Here is a 14,570-nt window from a genome sequence, read left to right on the forward strand (position 1 = left end):
AAACTTTAATTTCAATTGTCAGCTATGGTACCCCAAGCTATCATGGTATGTACTCCACACAGTGGGTAAGACTATTACCTCCCAGCTGGGTGTGGTGGCACATGCCTTTAATCCCAGCACTTGAGAGGCAGAGGCAGGTGGATCTCTCTGAGTTCAAGGCTGGCTGAGGTCCCAAGCGCTGCTTAGGGAGCGTCAGTCTCACAAAGCAACATTTCAACACCTGCAGCCTCTGGCCAGTTCCCACGCTCAGCAGCCAGGAAGCCAGCCAGCCCTGCCCCCAGTGAGCCAGCCCTCCCCTCCTGGGGTGGCACTGCAACACTGCCTGTCATGAATGTTCAAGCAGACCAGGCAGTTGGTACCCTGTTAACTTCAAGCCCAGGACCCGCCTCAGCTCTGTGAGAACTGTCTGCTTGGCCAGAGGCTCTGACCTGTTCCTCTCTCCCTCCCTGAAACACTTAAGACCTGTGGAGAGCAGAGTGAATCCCTCCTGCCCTAGCCCTGTCACTCAAACACAGAGCTCCTGCAAGTTTGAACATTAAACAGGCATGTGTCACCAGTTCTGGGATGTAGCTTAGTAATGCAGACGTCTAAGGAGGCAGAGGCAGGGAGTCAAGTTGAGATCAGTCCTGGCTACATAGCAAGCTCAAGGCCAGCCTGGGCTACATAGGTAAGTAAAACCAGGAGTCAAAGAGCCTGGATTTGATTCCCAGCTGGCCACGAATCTACCATGTATATGGTAGAAACATCACTGAAGCTCTCTGGGTACCTGTCTCATGATTAAAGGATGAGGGTGACCCCATCCTGTGTTACATGCCTAGATGGTCAAAGAGGCACCTTTCCATCCTAGAGCCATTTTTATGTAAAAATGTTTCTTTATCTTTACAGACTGTATGTGATTTAGAAAAGAGACCGTACCAAACAATGATCAAAGAATCATATGTCCTATGCCCTTTAAGAATAAGGTCTTCAGGGGGCTGGAGAGATGGCTCAGTGGTTAAGAGCACTGACTGCTATTCCAGAGGACCTGGGTTCAATTCCCAGTACCCACATGGCAGTTCACAACTGTCTGTAACTCCAAGTTCTGACACCCACAGACATACATCCAGGCAATATAACAAATATTTTTTTTAAATCTGGGGGGGGGGGGGAGATTTGTCATGGTGCTGTGGTTAGAGCCTAGGGCCTTAAACATTTGGCAAGAACTCTGTACTGAGCCACACCCCCAGCCCCACAGGGCCTTCTGCCACCCTGATTAGAATGGATAGGTTTTAGCAGTCCATCCATCTTAAACATTATCCCAGCCAATCTTATTTTTTAAGAATAAAACTGTTAAGTCTGAATGGCAGAGCTCTGAACCCTTCCTTACATCTTCGTCTCTGCCTCGGGTAGTGGGTGGGGTAGCCCCAGAAAAGTAGTGCTCTAGGGCCATAATACACACCTGCCCCAGTTACAATGCCAAATGCTAGGACTTGAGCACAGGTGAGAACTACAGCCTCTCGGGCCGCTAAGCCCGAGACCATCGGTGCGCAGCTGGCCTTCAGGACAGCAAAGCCCGGAATGAGAGTCCCTCACCTGGCAAGGCCACCTTCACCTCCGTGCTGCGGCTCACAGCCTGGTTCCCTCGGTAAGCACTGCATGTGTAAGAGCCTTCGTCCCTGGGCCGCAAGTTGTGGATCAACAGTGTGCCATCTGGGGACTGGTGCACGCGGTGGCCGTCAGCCTGTACAGGCAGTCCATTCCTGGAGGGGCGAGGACATTGGATGAGCCATCCAGGGCTGCTGGGGACATGCCCTGAGATGCCTAAGAAATGAGGAAGAAATTAGCCAATGCTATTCCAGAGCCCATCTTCCCTCCCCATGAGGGCAGGTAGATAACACCTCAGGGCAGTGGAAACAGGAGCACCTAACTGCTAGGAGAAGAGGTGCAACTAAGCACTCTCAGAGTTGCCTTGGCTCCACAAAGGAATCCACTCCATCCACGCCAGGCCCTGTGTTAGGGGAAAGGTGCATGGCACAGGAGAAGGTACCAGTGTCCAGGGAGCCTTCCACAAGAGGCTAGCTGACTTAAGGAGGGGAGGCAGCCAGAAGGGCTGGTCAACGGAAGAAACTATGAGGACTTGGGAACTTAAAGACAAGCTGACACAGGCAGAGCAGGGAGGGAGCCAGTCAGGACTCGAGCTACCAACAAGTATTTAAGCAGGTTCTGAGAGAGCTGGGGGCTTGAGTGGAGCAGGAGTGGCCTGGGAGAAGGGCAAGCAGGAAGCAGTTGCTGCGTCACGCACAAGGAGAAGATGACAGGGCACTGAAGTAGACCCGGGTGGAGGTCAGATCCCAGAGGTGGCAAGAGTAACAGTACAGTTTGGTCACTGAGTGATGGTGTTTCTCCCCATGAGGACAAACGGGTGACCAGGTCTCAGCTCACTGGTGCCTTCCACGTGGAGAGGAGTGAGTGGTGAGAGGTTTGAATCTGAGGAGCCTGTGAGATGTCAAGTCTGAGATCTGGAGCTGCAGAGTCCAGACCCAGAAGTGTTCGCAGGTGCATCTCCAAAGCAGTCCAAGGCCACAGCCCTGGGGACACGAGTGAAGCCGAGGGAGGAGTGTTTTACAAAAGAGCAAGCGGCCAGTAGGACAGCAGCACAGATGAGGGAGACCGAGGCCATTCCATGGTGGAAGGGCAGGGAGGTGATGGTGACCTCTCCAGTACAACGTCCCCTGGAGCAGGGGCTGGATGTAGACAGAGCAACGCTAAGTAGAGATAGCAAGATGCATAACTGCTGTGAAGGGGTGAGCATTGAAGCCCCTGGCATTAAGGCCACCTGAGAGCCAGCTGACCTCCACTGTCACCGTCACCCCCAACCAGGGACTACTTGCCTTCCACCACTTGCTCCTCCTAAGAGCACCCTTCCCTCCCTGGATTCTTCCCTGCCTCTCCCAGATCTAAAGCCTTGCTTGCTTTCCTTTTGCACAGTGAGCACTTGGGGGAAACCTGGGCCAGACACTAACCTAATCCAGCCTAAAGAAGTAGAGACAGACAGTGGCTGAATTTAAAAAGAGCAGCCGACAGGCTGGAGAGATGGCTCAGTGGTTAAGAGCACTGGTTGCTCTTCCAGAGGTCGTGAGTTCAATTCCCAGCAACCACATGGTGGCTCACAACCATCTATAATGAGATCTGGTGCCCTCTTCCGGCCAGTAGGCAGAACACTGTGTACATGATAAATAAATCTTAAAAAAAAAAAAAAGACCAGCCTATCAGTGATCAGCTCACTAAAGCTGGGGCTGGAGCGATAGCTCAGCAGTTAAGGACTTGTTCTTACAGAAGACCACGGTTCAGTTCCCAGCAACTGCTGGGCGGCTTGCAACCATCCATAACTCCAGGAGATCCAACCCCCAGTCCGCTTCCTCTTTCTGACCTCCACAGGCACCAGGCATGGCTATTGTATGCATGTACATGCAAACAAAGCAATCATACACATCAGCCTTGTGGGTCTCACTATGGAGGAAATACAGTCATGTCTAGAAATGCTGTTTACCGTCTTAACCTGAGCAGGGAGAATGCTACTGGCTCTAGCAGGTGGATGTTCCAGATGCTGCTAGGATCTCTACCATGGACACAGCAAGCTTGCCTGGTCCAACATTTCAGTGATTCGAAGATTAAGAAATGATAGTTGCTGGATGTAGTGGCGCACACCTTTAATCCCAACCCTTAGGAGGCAGAGGCAGGCAGATCTCTAAGTTCGAAGGCAGCCTGGTCTACAGAGTGAGTTCCAGGCCAGCCAGAGATACATAGTGTGACCTGTCTCAATAATACCAAAAGAAAAAGGGGAAACTGTAGTGCAGCCAGGAGAAAAATGTTCTCTGGAGCTTTGTGGTATAGGAGGAGGGTGCCTCAGCCACCAACCCTGGCACCAGGCCTCAGAGGGCAACAGCAGAGGGACAGTGACAACAGTGACATTTCTGACAGAATGAGACTCTAAGGATGTGCATTGACTAGAATAGCACTTTACCTGGACCACCTAATGTTCACACTCTCTCCAGCCACCACACACAGAAGCCTGGCCGTGTCACCCTCTGGCACCGTCACAGTAGGAGGCAGGCCTGTGATTGTCAGTTCCCCTGGGCATGAGAAGACATTGTCAGTGGCTAACACGGACCCCTCCCCAACCGCTCACCATTTGACCATAAAGCCCATTGACCCCACTCTGGACTCCTCCTTACCCAGAACTCTGAGCTGGACCCAGCGCTGGTCTCGGTCCTGCCCATTAAAAGCAACACAGCTGTAGAAGCCACCATCTTCCATGGCCACTCTGCTGATGACCAGAGAGCCATCAGGCTGCACCTGGTGCCTGGGGACCAAACACAGCCAGTTGCCTTTGACTCAAGTAGGGCTTTAGCTGGGATTAGGAGAGGCAGGAATTGGGAGGAGAGCTGAGCAGGGCCCCTGTTGCTCAAAATGTCTAGCCAAAGAGCTATGTACAGCCTCTCACCCAGTCCAGCTGCCTGCAATTTAACTCACTTGAGAATGCCTGGCTTTTAAATTCAGTAACAAATCATTTCATGTCTTCTAAATTAAAAACTATTTTGGGGCCAGGTGTGGTAGCCTATAATCCCAGCACTCAGGAACTAGAAAAACAGGATTACCGTGAGTTTTTTATGCCAGCGTGGTATACATAGTGACTTCCAGGCTAGCCTGAGCTAGTGTGATACTCTATGTCAAAAAACAAGGGGAGAAAGCTGGGTGGTGGTGCCACACACTTTTAATCCCAGCACTTGGGAGGCAGAGGCAGGCAGATATCTGAGTTCAAGGCCAGCCTGGTCTACAGGGCAAGTTCCAGGTCAGCCAGGACCACAGAGACACAGACAGACAGACAGACAGACAGACAGACAGACAGACAGACACACACACACACACACACACACACACACACACACACACACACACACACACACTGAGATACCAGACGAACTAAAATTGGATTTCAGGGTAACTGGGGCAAAGGTTAAGAAATAAGCCTACAGGAGATAATCTGGCCAGCTGCAAACAGCAGCCCCCACTAGAGATAGCATTGCCTAGTGACTGACCAGAAGGGTCCCAAGGGAGATAGAGTTGATAAGAGACCCAGTTTTATGGCCACATTCCTTCCTGCCCACCAAAGATAGCAACCGACCTAGCAACCAGCCCATCCCATTGGGGAGAACAAAAGAAATTAAGCCATGGGTGATCCTGGCACCCTTTTCTGCTTAAAGGACATTGAGAGGATAAAAGGACCAGAGATCACGGCTGTGGGGTGCTCCTGAGAGTCCTCTTGTATTTTACAGCAGTTTCCTGTGTTTTCTGGTTCTTCTTTTGGGCTCAATCTGGGCGCAACAACACATACACACAGACACACACACACATACAGATGATAAGGGACAACAGTTTGTAAAGTGCTTGCCTTGCAAGCTTGAGGGCTGAGTTCAACCCCCAGAATCCATATTTAAAAGGGGGAGGGCGCGAGGCAGGCAAGCAGGGTGGGCATGCTTGGAGTCCCCACACCGGGAAAGCAGAGAGGATTCCTGGGCTGGCAAGCTTCAGGCCATGAGGAAACCTTGTTCCAAAGAAACAAGGTAGATGCTTCCTAAGGAATGATGCCTGAAGGGACTGTAGTGGGCTTGGCAAACATGGCTCTGTAGGCCTGGCCCTTCTCCCCATCCCCTGTGCCTTGTTTAAAAAAAACAAAACAAAACAAAACAAAACATTAGCTTACATTCCTAAAGCCAGCCCCAAGGTCTGCTCCTTTATTTGGCCACTTCCTCCTGAGGCTGACTACTAAGGTCCAGCTATCAAACTATTAAAGTCCAGGAATCAAAGGCCAGCCCTCTTTGGGTCACCTAATTAACATGCTCAATTAAAAATAAACACCTCATCCTAACATAGGGTTTCCCCTTGTATCTTTATAAACTACTATTTTCCTATGGGCCCGGCATCTCCTCTCTATTCAGAGACAGTCCTTTGCCCCACTGTGGAACAAACATCTCTCCACCCCTCCCTGTTCCTTCCCTTTCTCCCTCGTCCTCTGTCTCCCGTCTTTATCTCTTATCCCCTGCCCTCTTTTCCTGTGTGACAAATAAATCGACTTTGTGCTGAGAGCTTGGTCTTGGAGGTCCTGAGTGAATACTTTTCTTTTCAATGCCTAAAATTGACTTCTGGTCTGTATACAGATTTGCACACGAACATGCACACAACTTTAAGTTCCATTTCTAGTTCATTTTGGGTTTTTTGAGACAGGGCTGTCTTGGAACTCAATATGTAGACCAGGCTAGCCCTAACTCACAGAAATTACCTCCAAGATGCTGGGATTAAAGGCTTTGGGTTTATAGTTTTTGCCACATGCAAGTAGACTCAGATCCTGCTCCTATAGTTAGCTGTGTTCTGTATGTAAACTGCTGGCAAGAAGCACACACTTCAGTATGGCTTCCTGCCGCTTACACAACAGCGAAGCATCAGCAATGGGGCGAATCCAGGGCCGTGCAGAATCTACCTCCTCCCCTGGCCGACCTCTTATTTCCATCAGCCATACTTTAGAAATGCCCAGAAGCCCTGTGTTCCACCCCCTTTCTCCCCTGCTCTGACTTCCTTAGGGTAGGGTGTGGCAGGAGACAGGACAGTGGCAGAGGGGCTGAATGAACCTGGGAGAAGAGACCAGCTGCCCATCTCTTTGCCACTCGATGGTAGGGACTGGCAAACCTTCTGCACGGCAGGGCAGCCGGATCCGCTGGCCAGGACTGGCATCCACCACCCCAGGCTGTGTCCGGTCCAGACGTAGCCTACAAAACATATGGTGCACAGCTAAGGGGCCTGGCTGCTCCTTCTCCCAACAGAGTACTCTGCATGAGCCCCATTTTCCATTTCTGGTCAGTATCGGTTCCCTAAAATTATTTCTTAGCTCAATTTAGGACACTGACACTGTTGTTAGGAACTGGGGATATCACTGAGTTTGAGGCCAGCCTGGTCTACAAAGCAAGTCCAGGACAGCCAAGAAAACACAGAGAAACCCTGTCTTTTTTTATTTGTTTGTTTGTTTTTTGAGACAGGGTTTCTCTGTGTAGCCTTGACTGTCCTAGACTTGCTTTATAGACCAGGCTAGCCTTGAACTAACAGCGATCCGCCTGCCTCTGCCTCCCGAGTGCTGGGATCAAAGGGTGTGTGCCACCACCACCCAGTAAGAAATCCTGTCTTGAAAAACTAAAATAGCCAAGCATGGTGGCACACGCCTTTAATCCCAGCACTCAGGAGGGAGAGGCAGGCAGATCACTGTGAGTTCAAGGCTAGCCTGGTCTACAAAGCAAGTTCAGGACAGCCAAGGCCACACAGAGAAACCCTGTCTCAGGAAGAAGAAAGGAAGAAAGAAAGATTAATTTTTTAAAAAGAGCTGGGGATAAGGTCTGAAAGGCTTGGGTGACCAACACCTTGGCTGACTAACACACCCAATATGTCTCTGTCTACCTCCTCCTGCCCTGCCTGTCTGTCACCAGGCCCTGACAGAGGTGCCACTTACCTCTGTCCTCAAGTCCTCTGAGATGGAGCCACCCCTCAAGGCCAGCTCAAGGAGCTAGGCTTTTCTAATGTCACCTCTCAGAGCCCAGGGCACTGGGTGACAAAACCTTTCACAGCACAAACCTCCCTTTATCCCGAGACCGTGGACCATGATGCTGAGAGCGCTGGGGCACGCTGCGCTGTTACCTGGTGGCCGGCCTAGGGTGTGCGGATGAGAGAACCCTGTGGCCTCCAGCTCCTGCTCCCATGCCAGGATTCCAAGGACCATGGCCAGAGTGTGGGTTCCTGGTTTGAGGGAAATGCCTCGGCTGGACATCAGACAACACTGCCATGTCACCTCCTGTCATGAGGCCAAAAGAAGCAAAGTATGAGCTTTGTGAAGGGAATGAAAAGAGAGGCTCCATGGGGCCAGTGAAGATATGTGGAGAAAAAAAAAGACAACAGGATGTAGTTCCTAACTCAGGAGGAAGTGACCCAAGGAAGAACTTGGGCTTTTCTAGGATGGGTCAGCCCTGCCCAGGCCCTTCCCCCCCTCCCCCTCAGTCCCACTCTGTGTTTTATGAGATCTGGCGGGTAAACATGACAGACACCTGTGACTCGAAGCTGGATCTCCTGGGGGTCATGGCCTGGCCTGTGACAGCTGTAGAAGCCAGCATCCTCTGGCTTCAAGGGGCTGATGATGAGGGAGCCATCTGACTGTAGGTGGTACCTGAGCAGAGGGAGGAGAGACATGATCTGTGGGCTCCTGAGGCCAGTAGGAGTCTTCTGGCAACCATGCTACCAGAGGAGATCATAGGGCCCCACGGCACTCAGAGTCCCCTCACATTCCCAGAATGTCACAGGGCCCCCTACCAGAGAGGACATTGCACATTCAGGAGACGGAAAGTAGCTATTGCTCAACAATGTGTGTGTGTGTGTGTGTGTGTGTGTGTATATATAATGTTTGGGTAGTTTGCCTGCATACATATGCATGTCCCCTAAAACTAGAGTTACAGGCAGTTGTTGTGAGCTGCCTTGTAGGTGCTGGGTATTGAACCCGGGTCCTCTAGATGAGCAGCCATGGCTCCTGGCTACTGCGAGCTCTCTCCAGGCCCAGCTCGCCGCTGTCTCACAGTGAACTTCTCACACAGGAGATGGGACCATGGTTTTACACGCACCTGTCAGAGGAAATGGGCCGGCCTTCTTTCTGCCATCTGGCCTGGAATTCCGGGCTGGTGTTGCCAGGACAAAAGAGCTGTACCGCCTGCCCCTGGGCTGCTTGTACCAAGGCAGTCTCCGAGCCTGCCAAGCTGATCCTGGAGAGATGGGGGGTATGGGTCTGCCTCCTGGCACAAGGGCATGGCCAGGGAAACTGCCTCTTGTAGTCATTTGTAGGGCCAGAGTCCTGTGGGAGCCCCCAGCTTTGCTGACCTCCTGCTGCACCCCCAGGCATTGCCCCTCAAGCAGCTGTGCAGCAGAGTAAGGCCAACAGCCCAAGGGAGTAGTGCCATGTAGGGAACCAACCAACATAACATATACGTTCAACCCTTGCAGCATGTGCTTCAGTTTTCTTAATTCTGTTAATTTCCCCTCAGTCCCTTACTAATACAATGGGACAAGAGAGAGAAGTAACAGGAGCCCGTCAAAACCCATGCCATATTCAGGGAGTGAAGCATCACCACCCTTTTACAAGTCAAGAACCTGAGGCTTGGAGCTAGCAAACCTTTCTAGCTAGACACAGACCTCAGTACAGTAGCTAGATCAGAGCGAGAATCCTGGAGCTTATACCTTGGCTAAACCTGCCTCTCCAGAGCCTCAAGCATCCCTATCTGAAGTATGAAGGTGACAAGGGCCAAAGGCCAAAGGGCTGGGCTGTCAGTCTAGGGACCAGAAATGAGGGGCGGGACAGGAGGGGGCTCAGCCCTGGCCTGGGCACCTATGACCTTACCTGGGAAGCAGGCCTCCTCACCTGTAAGATGAGCTACGTGTGGGTAGCACTGGAGGTCCGACATCTCTACCCTGTCCAGGACCTCTGGGCCATTTTCCATGGGCTGGGGTATGGGAGGCGTCCCCTGGCCCAGGCTCTTGTTCTCTTCGCCAAGGGCTTCCAGAAGGTGAGGGCAGTCTCGGGACTGTGGCTCCTGGCCTGTGCCAGTCAGGTTCCTGCTGGCCTCCAGGACCACGTTGGCCACCATCCGCGTGGACACGATGACCAGAGGCCCCTACCTCCGGACGCCGGGGCCCGTGGTGCTCCTGGCAGCTGTTCATGCACTCCTGCTCCGATGCAAAGTTGTTGGCGTTGCCGTGGCAGCCGCCATACCAAAAGCGGTTACACCTGCCCACTGATGGCACAAAGTACCAACGGGCAGCCCAGTCTCCACACGACCCTTGAGCACTGGGCAGCAGACACCGCACTGGGTAGGCTGTGGATTGGAGATGGAACGTGTCATAGGGATGGCCAGTGAGAACACTGCCCTCTCCCCATGCCTCTCCTGATTTATAGATGGCCCTACTCTTGCCAGGTCCCTTGACCTCTCCTAGGAGCCTAGGACACTCCCTGGATCTGTCCTAAACTCTTAGGCTAGGTCACAGCTGCCTCTACCCTTACTGAATAGAGCCCCCACGAAGAAGAGGCTGGGGCTCCCTAAGCCAGCTCTCTCATGTCCCTTCCAGCCTGGGTTTCCTACACACACACCAGCTAGGGTTTGACTTCCCTGTGGCTGCTCCTGAGGGGCTCTGAGCATGCCCAGTAGGAGGCCCACTCTTGCCCTCATCCTCAGTACCCTGTCCCAGTCTCTAGCCTGCTTGTCCTCATAGCCCTGCTGGCCGTGGCTAGTCAGTTTCCATCTCTCGGTGTTCCCAGTGGCCATGGCTGCCTGTGCCGATACCCACCCTTCTGCAGAGCCTGGAAGTGCCACCCATTGTGTCCCAGCACCTACTTTCTCTCTAAAATCAGCGTCTACTCCCTGCATCACACCACACCCCTCCCACAGCACTGCCCACCTCACCCCATCTTTACATTGGGAGAAACCTGACCCCAGACACAAGGTGAACTTTGTTTGACTTGTGGTCCCCATGTTTCCTTTTCTTTCTTTCTTTTTTTAAAATTTATTTATTTATTATATATACAGTGCTCTGTCTGCATGTACACCTGCAGGCCAGAAGAGGGCACCAGATCACACTACAGATGGTTGTGAGCCACCATATGGTTGCTGGGAATTGAACTCAGGACCTCCGGAAGAGCAGTCAGTGCTCTTAACCTCTGAGCCATGTCTCCAGCCCTCTTTTTCTTTTCTTTTCTTTTTTTTTTTTTTTTTTTTTTTTTTTTTTTTTTGGTTTTTCGAGACAGGGTCTCTCTGTGTTAGCCTTGGCTGTCCTGGACTCACTTTGTAGACCAGGCTGGCCTCGAACTCACAGCAATCCGCCCACCTCTGCCTCCCGAGTGCCTCTTTTTCTTTTTTAGACAGGATCTTATACAGCCCAGGCTAGCCTTGAACATGGTATATAGCTGAGAATGGCATTGAACTTTGGTTCATCCTGTCTCTACCTGTCAAGTACTGGGGTTGCAGACCCGCACCGCCACATCTGATTTATGCAGTTGAGGATGGAGGCTTCATGCACGCTAGGCAAGCACTCTACCAACCGAGCCACATCCACAGCCTCAGGAACTCCATTTATAACCCCTCCTCAGCTGAGTGCAAACATCTGAGATGCAGGAACATCCATCCCAAACCTCTGGCCAAGTACCTAGTGTGTGCTCAGGTATTGGGGAAATATGACTCAATGGGGTCTTGGGCGGTGAGGGGGGTGGGGGAGGACCCAGTGAGATAACAGGGTCCATCCATCAGGAAGGATGAAAAGGATGTCCTCTTACCATAGTTGGGCTGGCCCACACAGCCTTCCCCCAGGGGACCAGCTGCAGAAGCCACGTTGTCATAGCAACAACCAAACTGGGAGCCACGACACTCACTGGGCTCCCTCTCATGGGCCTGGGGTTGGTGGATCTTGGGGACCTGGAGAAGAAGCCAGAGGTTGGGAACTTAGGAATGAGTCTTTTTTTCAGTGGGGAGCGAGCTTGGGATGACCAGAGGGAGGGTGACAGGAAAAGGTAAGTGACAGAGCTATGAGTCAGAGGTAGGGAACCCTACCCAGGCCCCGGGGAGATCGGAGACCATCTCTGAAGCCCTGGTCTTTGAAAAGATTGCCTACATAGCCAGTGCTGCAAAGAACCCAGGATCCACTTACCTTGGAAGCCACTGCCCTGGACCCTGGCCTGTTCCCAGTATTGTCACTGCCGTGAGACCTGGCGCAGCCAGCCTGCTGGGGCCCCTCAGCTGCAGACACCCCATCAGGGCAGCATCCGTACCTAGGAAGCAGTACAGGGCCACCCTCACCACTGCCCAGCCCTGCCCTGCCCTCCCATGAACCCAGGTGCCTAAACTTCTAGGTAGGGAAACAGGCTCTGAGGCTGCTTGTGTTAGGGGACTGTCTGGATAAAGACCTGTCGGAGAGAGCCTATTCCTGTCAGGCCATACGGGTTCTTCATGCTCCAGGCCCCGCCCACTCCCACTGCTGCCCAGCAGTTGCCAAAGGAAGGCAACAACAGCCCCAACAGTGGCCCTATGCTTGATGCAATATACACCTCCTAGCCTAAAACCGGAAAGGGGGTACATCTGAGCCTACACAATCCTCAGGCTGCCGTGAGCCCCCGAAAAATACCAGTCTGTCATTTAGCTTCACCAACCAGACTGGCAAAGCAAGGTGGGGGGGGGGGGGGCGGGGCAGTATTAGAAGAGAGGGCGGTCTCCCTTACAGCATCACTCTGCAGCAGCCACTGTTCCTGCCTCTCAGAAGAGGAAGCTAAGAGCAGAGAAGTCACTCTGCCTCAAGTTACCTGGCAAAACACCTGGCCAGTGGCTGAGTGGGAAGTCACCGCCAGATTGCTGGCCCCAAATCCCCGACCCTTAGCAGCGCAGTCCCTCAGGGGCCCTGTGAAAGGCAGGTCTCCTGGAAGAGCTGCAGGTGGCTCCGACCCTCCCTCTGAGACTGGAGGAGTGTGGTGGCAAAAGACCTCTGAGACGTGGCCAGTTTCACACTCGGCTCCTGAGCCCAGCGTGGACCTAGGAGTTGGAACTCTCGTGCCTGCTTCAAGCCTAGGCTACCTCTCTCCACAGGCTGGGCACATGAGAAGCCCATAGGAGGAGATTCTGATCTGAGTTTGGCAATCCTGCCCCGGGCAGGGATGCTGGCCTCACCCACGGCAGTCTGACTCCAGCTTCCCTCAGTCACCTGCTGAGGAAGAAAACCTGTCCCAACCCACCTGCTCTGAAGACACGAGGCCCCAGCCAGGGGACAGCCTTGCCACTGTGGCCCAAGAGATGGTGTGTGGCCATCAGGGCAGCACCCGTGGGGGCTATGTCTGCAGTCACGGGGCCCCGGGCTAGGCCTCGGGGGTGGCCGGTGTGGAGGGTGCTGCAGAGTGGGGACCTGGCCTGAGGGTGACCGGTGGGGGTCTCTGGGGTTACTCTGGGCTCTGGGTCTCTCCTGGGCAGCCCACCGCTGGTCTACATGTGAGAAAGAAAGGCCACTGTGACGTACCCACGGGCCCCTCTCCCTCATCCCCTGACTACTACCTTCAAACCACTTTCCGAGGTCTCCAGGCCACCCCCCACCCCACCCCCCAGGCCACCCGGGCTCATAGATAATAGGGCTCTGGAGCAAAGAGCCAGCTTCTCACCTGAGACTGGAGATACTTGAGGGCCTAAAAGCGTCCTGGGGTCTGAGGGGAGGGTCCGTGCGTCCTGTATGCTAGGGACCTCTAGAAGGAAATCAAATAATGGGTTTCCAGAGAGAAGAAAAGAAACACCAGAGATAAAAATAAAAAAAAAATAAAAATAAAAAAAATAAAAAACCCAACAGTCCAAACCCATAAAACACAACCCAGTAGAGACTTTGTGACTGTACTGGCCTTAAACTCACAAGAATCCTCCTGCCTCAGTGTCTCGGGGGGTAGGGATTGCAGGTATGTACCAACACGCCTGCCTCTAAGATTTCTTTCAGCTCTTCTACATTTATGAGTTTTGTCTTGCCCCACTTAGTAAAATTAAATCACTGTCCTATTCGACCAGGTGACTTGGAGGCCACCAGCAGCTGAATTGGAGGGCACGTGCCTAGCATGAACCAAGCCCTGGGTTTGAGCCCAACACCACCACCCCGCAAAAGAGAAAAAAAATAGACTTTTATGGCATTTAGTAGTTAATAATCTTAATAAACTTGCTAGACTTTTTAAAATCATAAAATGTCAAAGAAATTGGTCTCTCTTTTTTTTTTATTTGTTTTTTGAGACAAGGTTTCTCTGTGTAGCCTTGGCTGTCCTCGACTCGCTTTGTAGACCAGGCTGGCCTTGAACTCGCAGAGACCTACCTGCCTCTGCTGGAATTAAAGGAGTGTCACCACCACCAGGCTTTTTTTTTTTTTTAAATGAGGAACGGAAACCAGCAGGACATGCCCCAGTCAGTCAGTGTTTCTCAGTGGGCATGGAGGTGTTTCCCCGCTCTTCCATGATAAGTAGTGTCGATGGGCTGACCAACATAGATGACTTAAGAATCCTGCAATGGGAGGCTGGCCCATGTAGAAAGGGTTACCCAAGCGTGTGGGCTGGCATCCCAGAACTCACAAAAAGTGATCTCAGAGTTCCAGGCCAGTCAGGGCTACAGTGAGAACTAGCCTTTAAAAAGTTAGTTAAAATATAATTGTAAGGAGGCTGGAGAGAGGAGACAGTTAAGAGCACTTGAGAGGACCCAGGTTCAAATCCCAGCACCTACATGGCAGCTCCCAACCATCTCTAACTCCAGTTTATGGGAAAACAATGCAGGCAGAACCATCTGGTTCTCTGCAGGCACCAGGTATGCTCAAGGTGCATAGACGTACACAGAAGCAAAATACCATACACTTAAAATTAAAACTTAAATGTAATTTTTAAAAGACATTTCTAGGCCTGGTGTGGTGGTGCACACCTGTAATCCCAGCTCTTGAGACTGGGAGACAGATTCATCAGG

At 52.2% G+C, this 14,570-nt stretch overlaps 1 protein-coding gene across 7 annotated transcripts in view; it reads right to left on the bottom strand.

The window, feature by feature from the left end:
• PAPLN (papilin, proteoglycan like sulfated glycoprotein) overlaps positions 1-14,570 on the bottom strand; it is a 66,033-nt gene that overhangs the window by 33,926 nt on the left and 17,537 nt on the right. For all 7 annotated transcript variants that reach the window (XR_014780986.1, XM_084792059.1, XM_084792058.1 and 4 more), the window contains 12 exons: positions 13,250-13,330; positions 12,833-13,076; positions 11,758-11,878; positions 11,387-11,525; positions 9,482-9,935; positions 8,691-8,828; positions 8,124-8,242; positions 7,720-7,873; positions 6,666-6,803; positions 4,215-4,342; positions 4,004-4,112; positions 1,573-1,739 (listed from right to left, as the gene is read on the bottom strand). Coding sequence is in view for 6 of the 7 variants with exons in the window: in XM_084792059.1 (XP_084648185.1) it covers positions 1,573-1,739; positions 4,004-4,112; positions 4,215-4,342; positions 6,666-6,803; positions 7,720-7,873; positions 8,124-8,242; positions 8,691-8,828; positions 9,482-9,935; positions 11,387-11,525; positions 11,758-11,878; positions 12,833-13,076; positions 13,250-13,330 (1,992 nt within the window). In the remaining variant the exon portion in view is untranslated. The remainder of the gene's footprint in view (positions 1-1,572; positions 1,740-4,003; positions 4,113-4,214; positions 4,343-6,665; positions 6,804-7,719; positions 7,874-8,123; positions 8,243-8,690; positions 8,829-9,481; positions 9,936-11,386; positions 11,526-11,757; positions 11,879-12,832; positions 13,077-13,249; positions 13,331-14,570) is intronic.

The sequence above is a fragment of the Acomys minous genome (assembly GCF_964271855.1).
Source record: "Acomys minous genome assembly, chromosome: 8".
Taxonomy (NCBI): Eukaryota; Metazoa; Chordata; class Mammalia; order Rodentia; family Muridae; genus Acomys; species Acomys minous.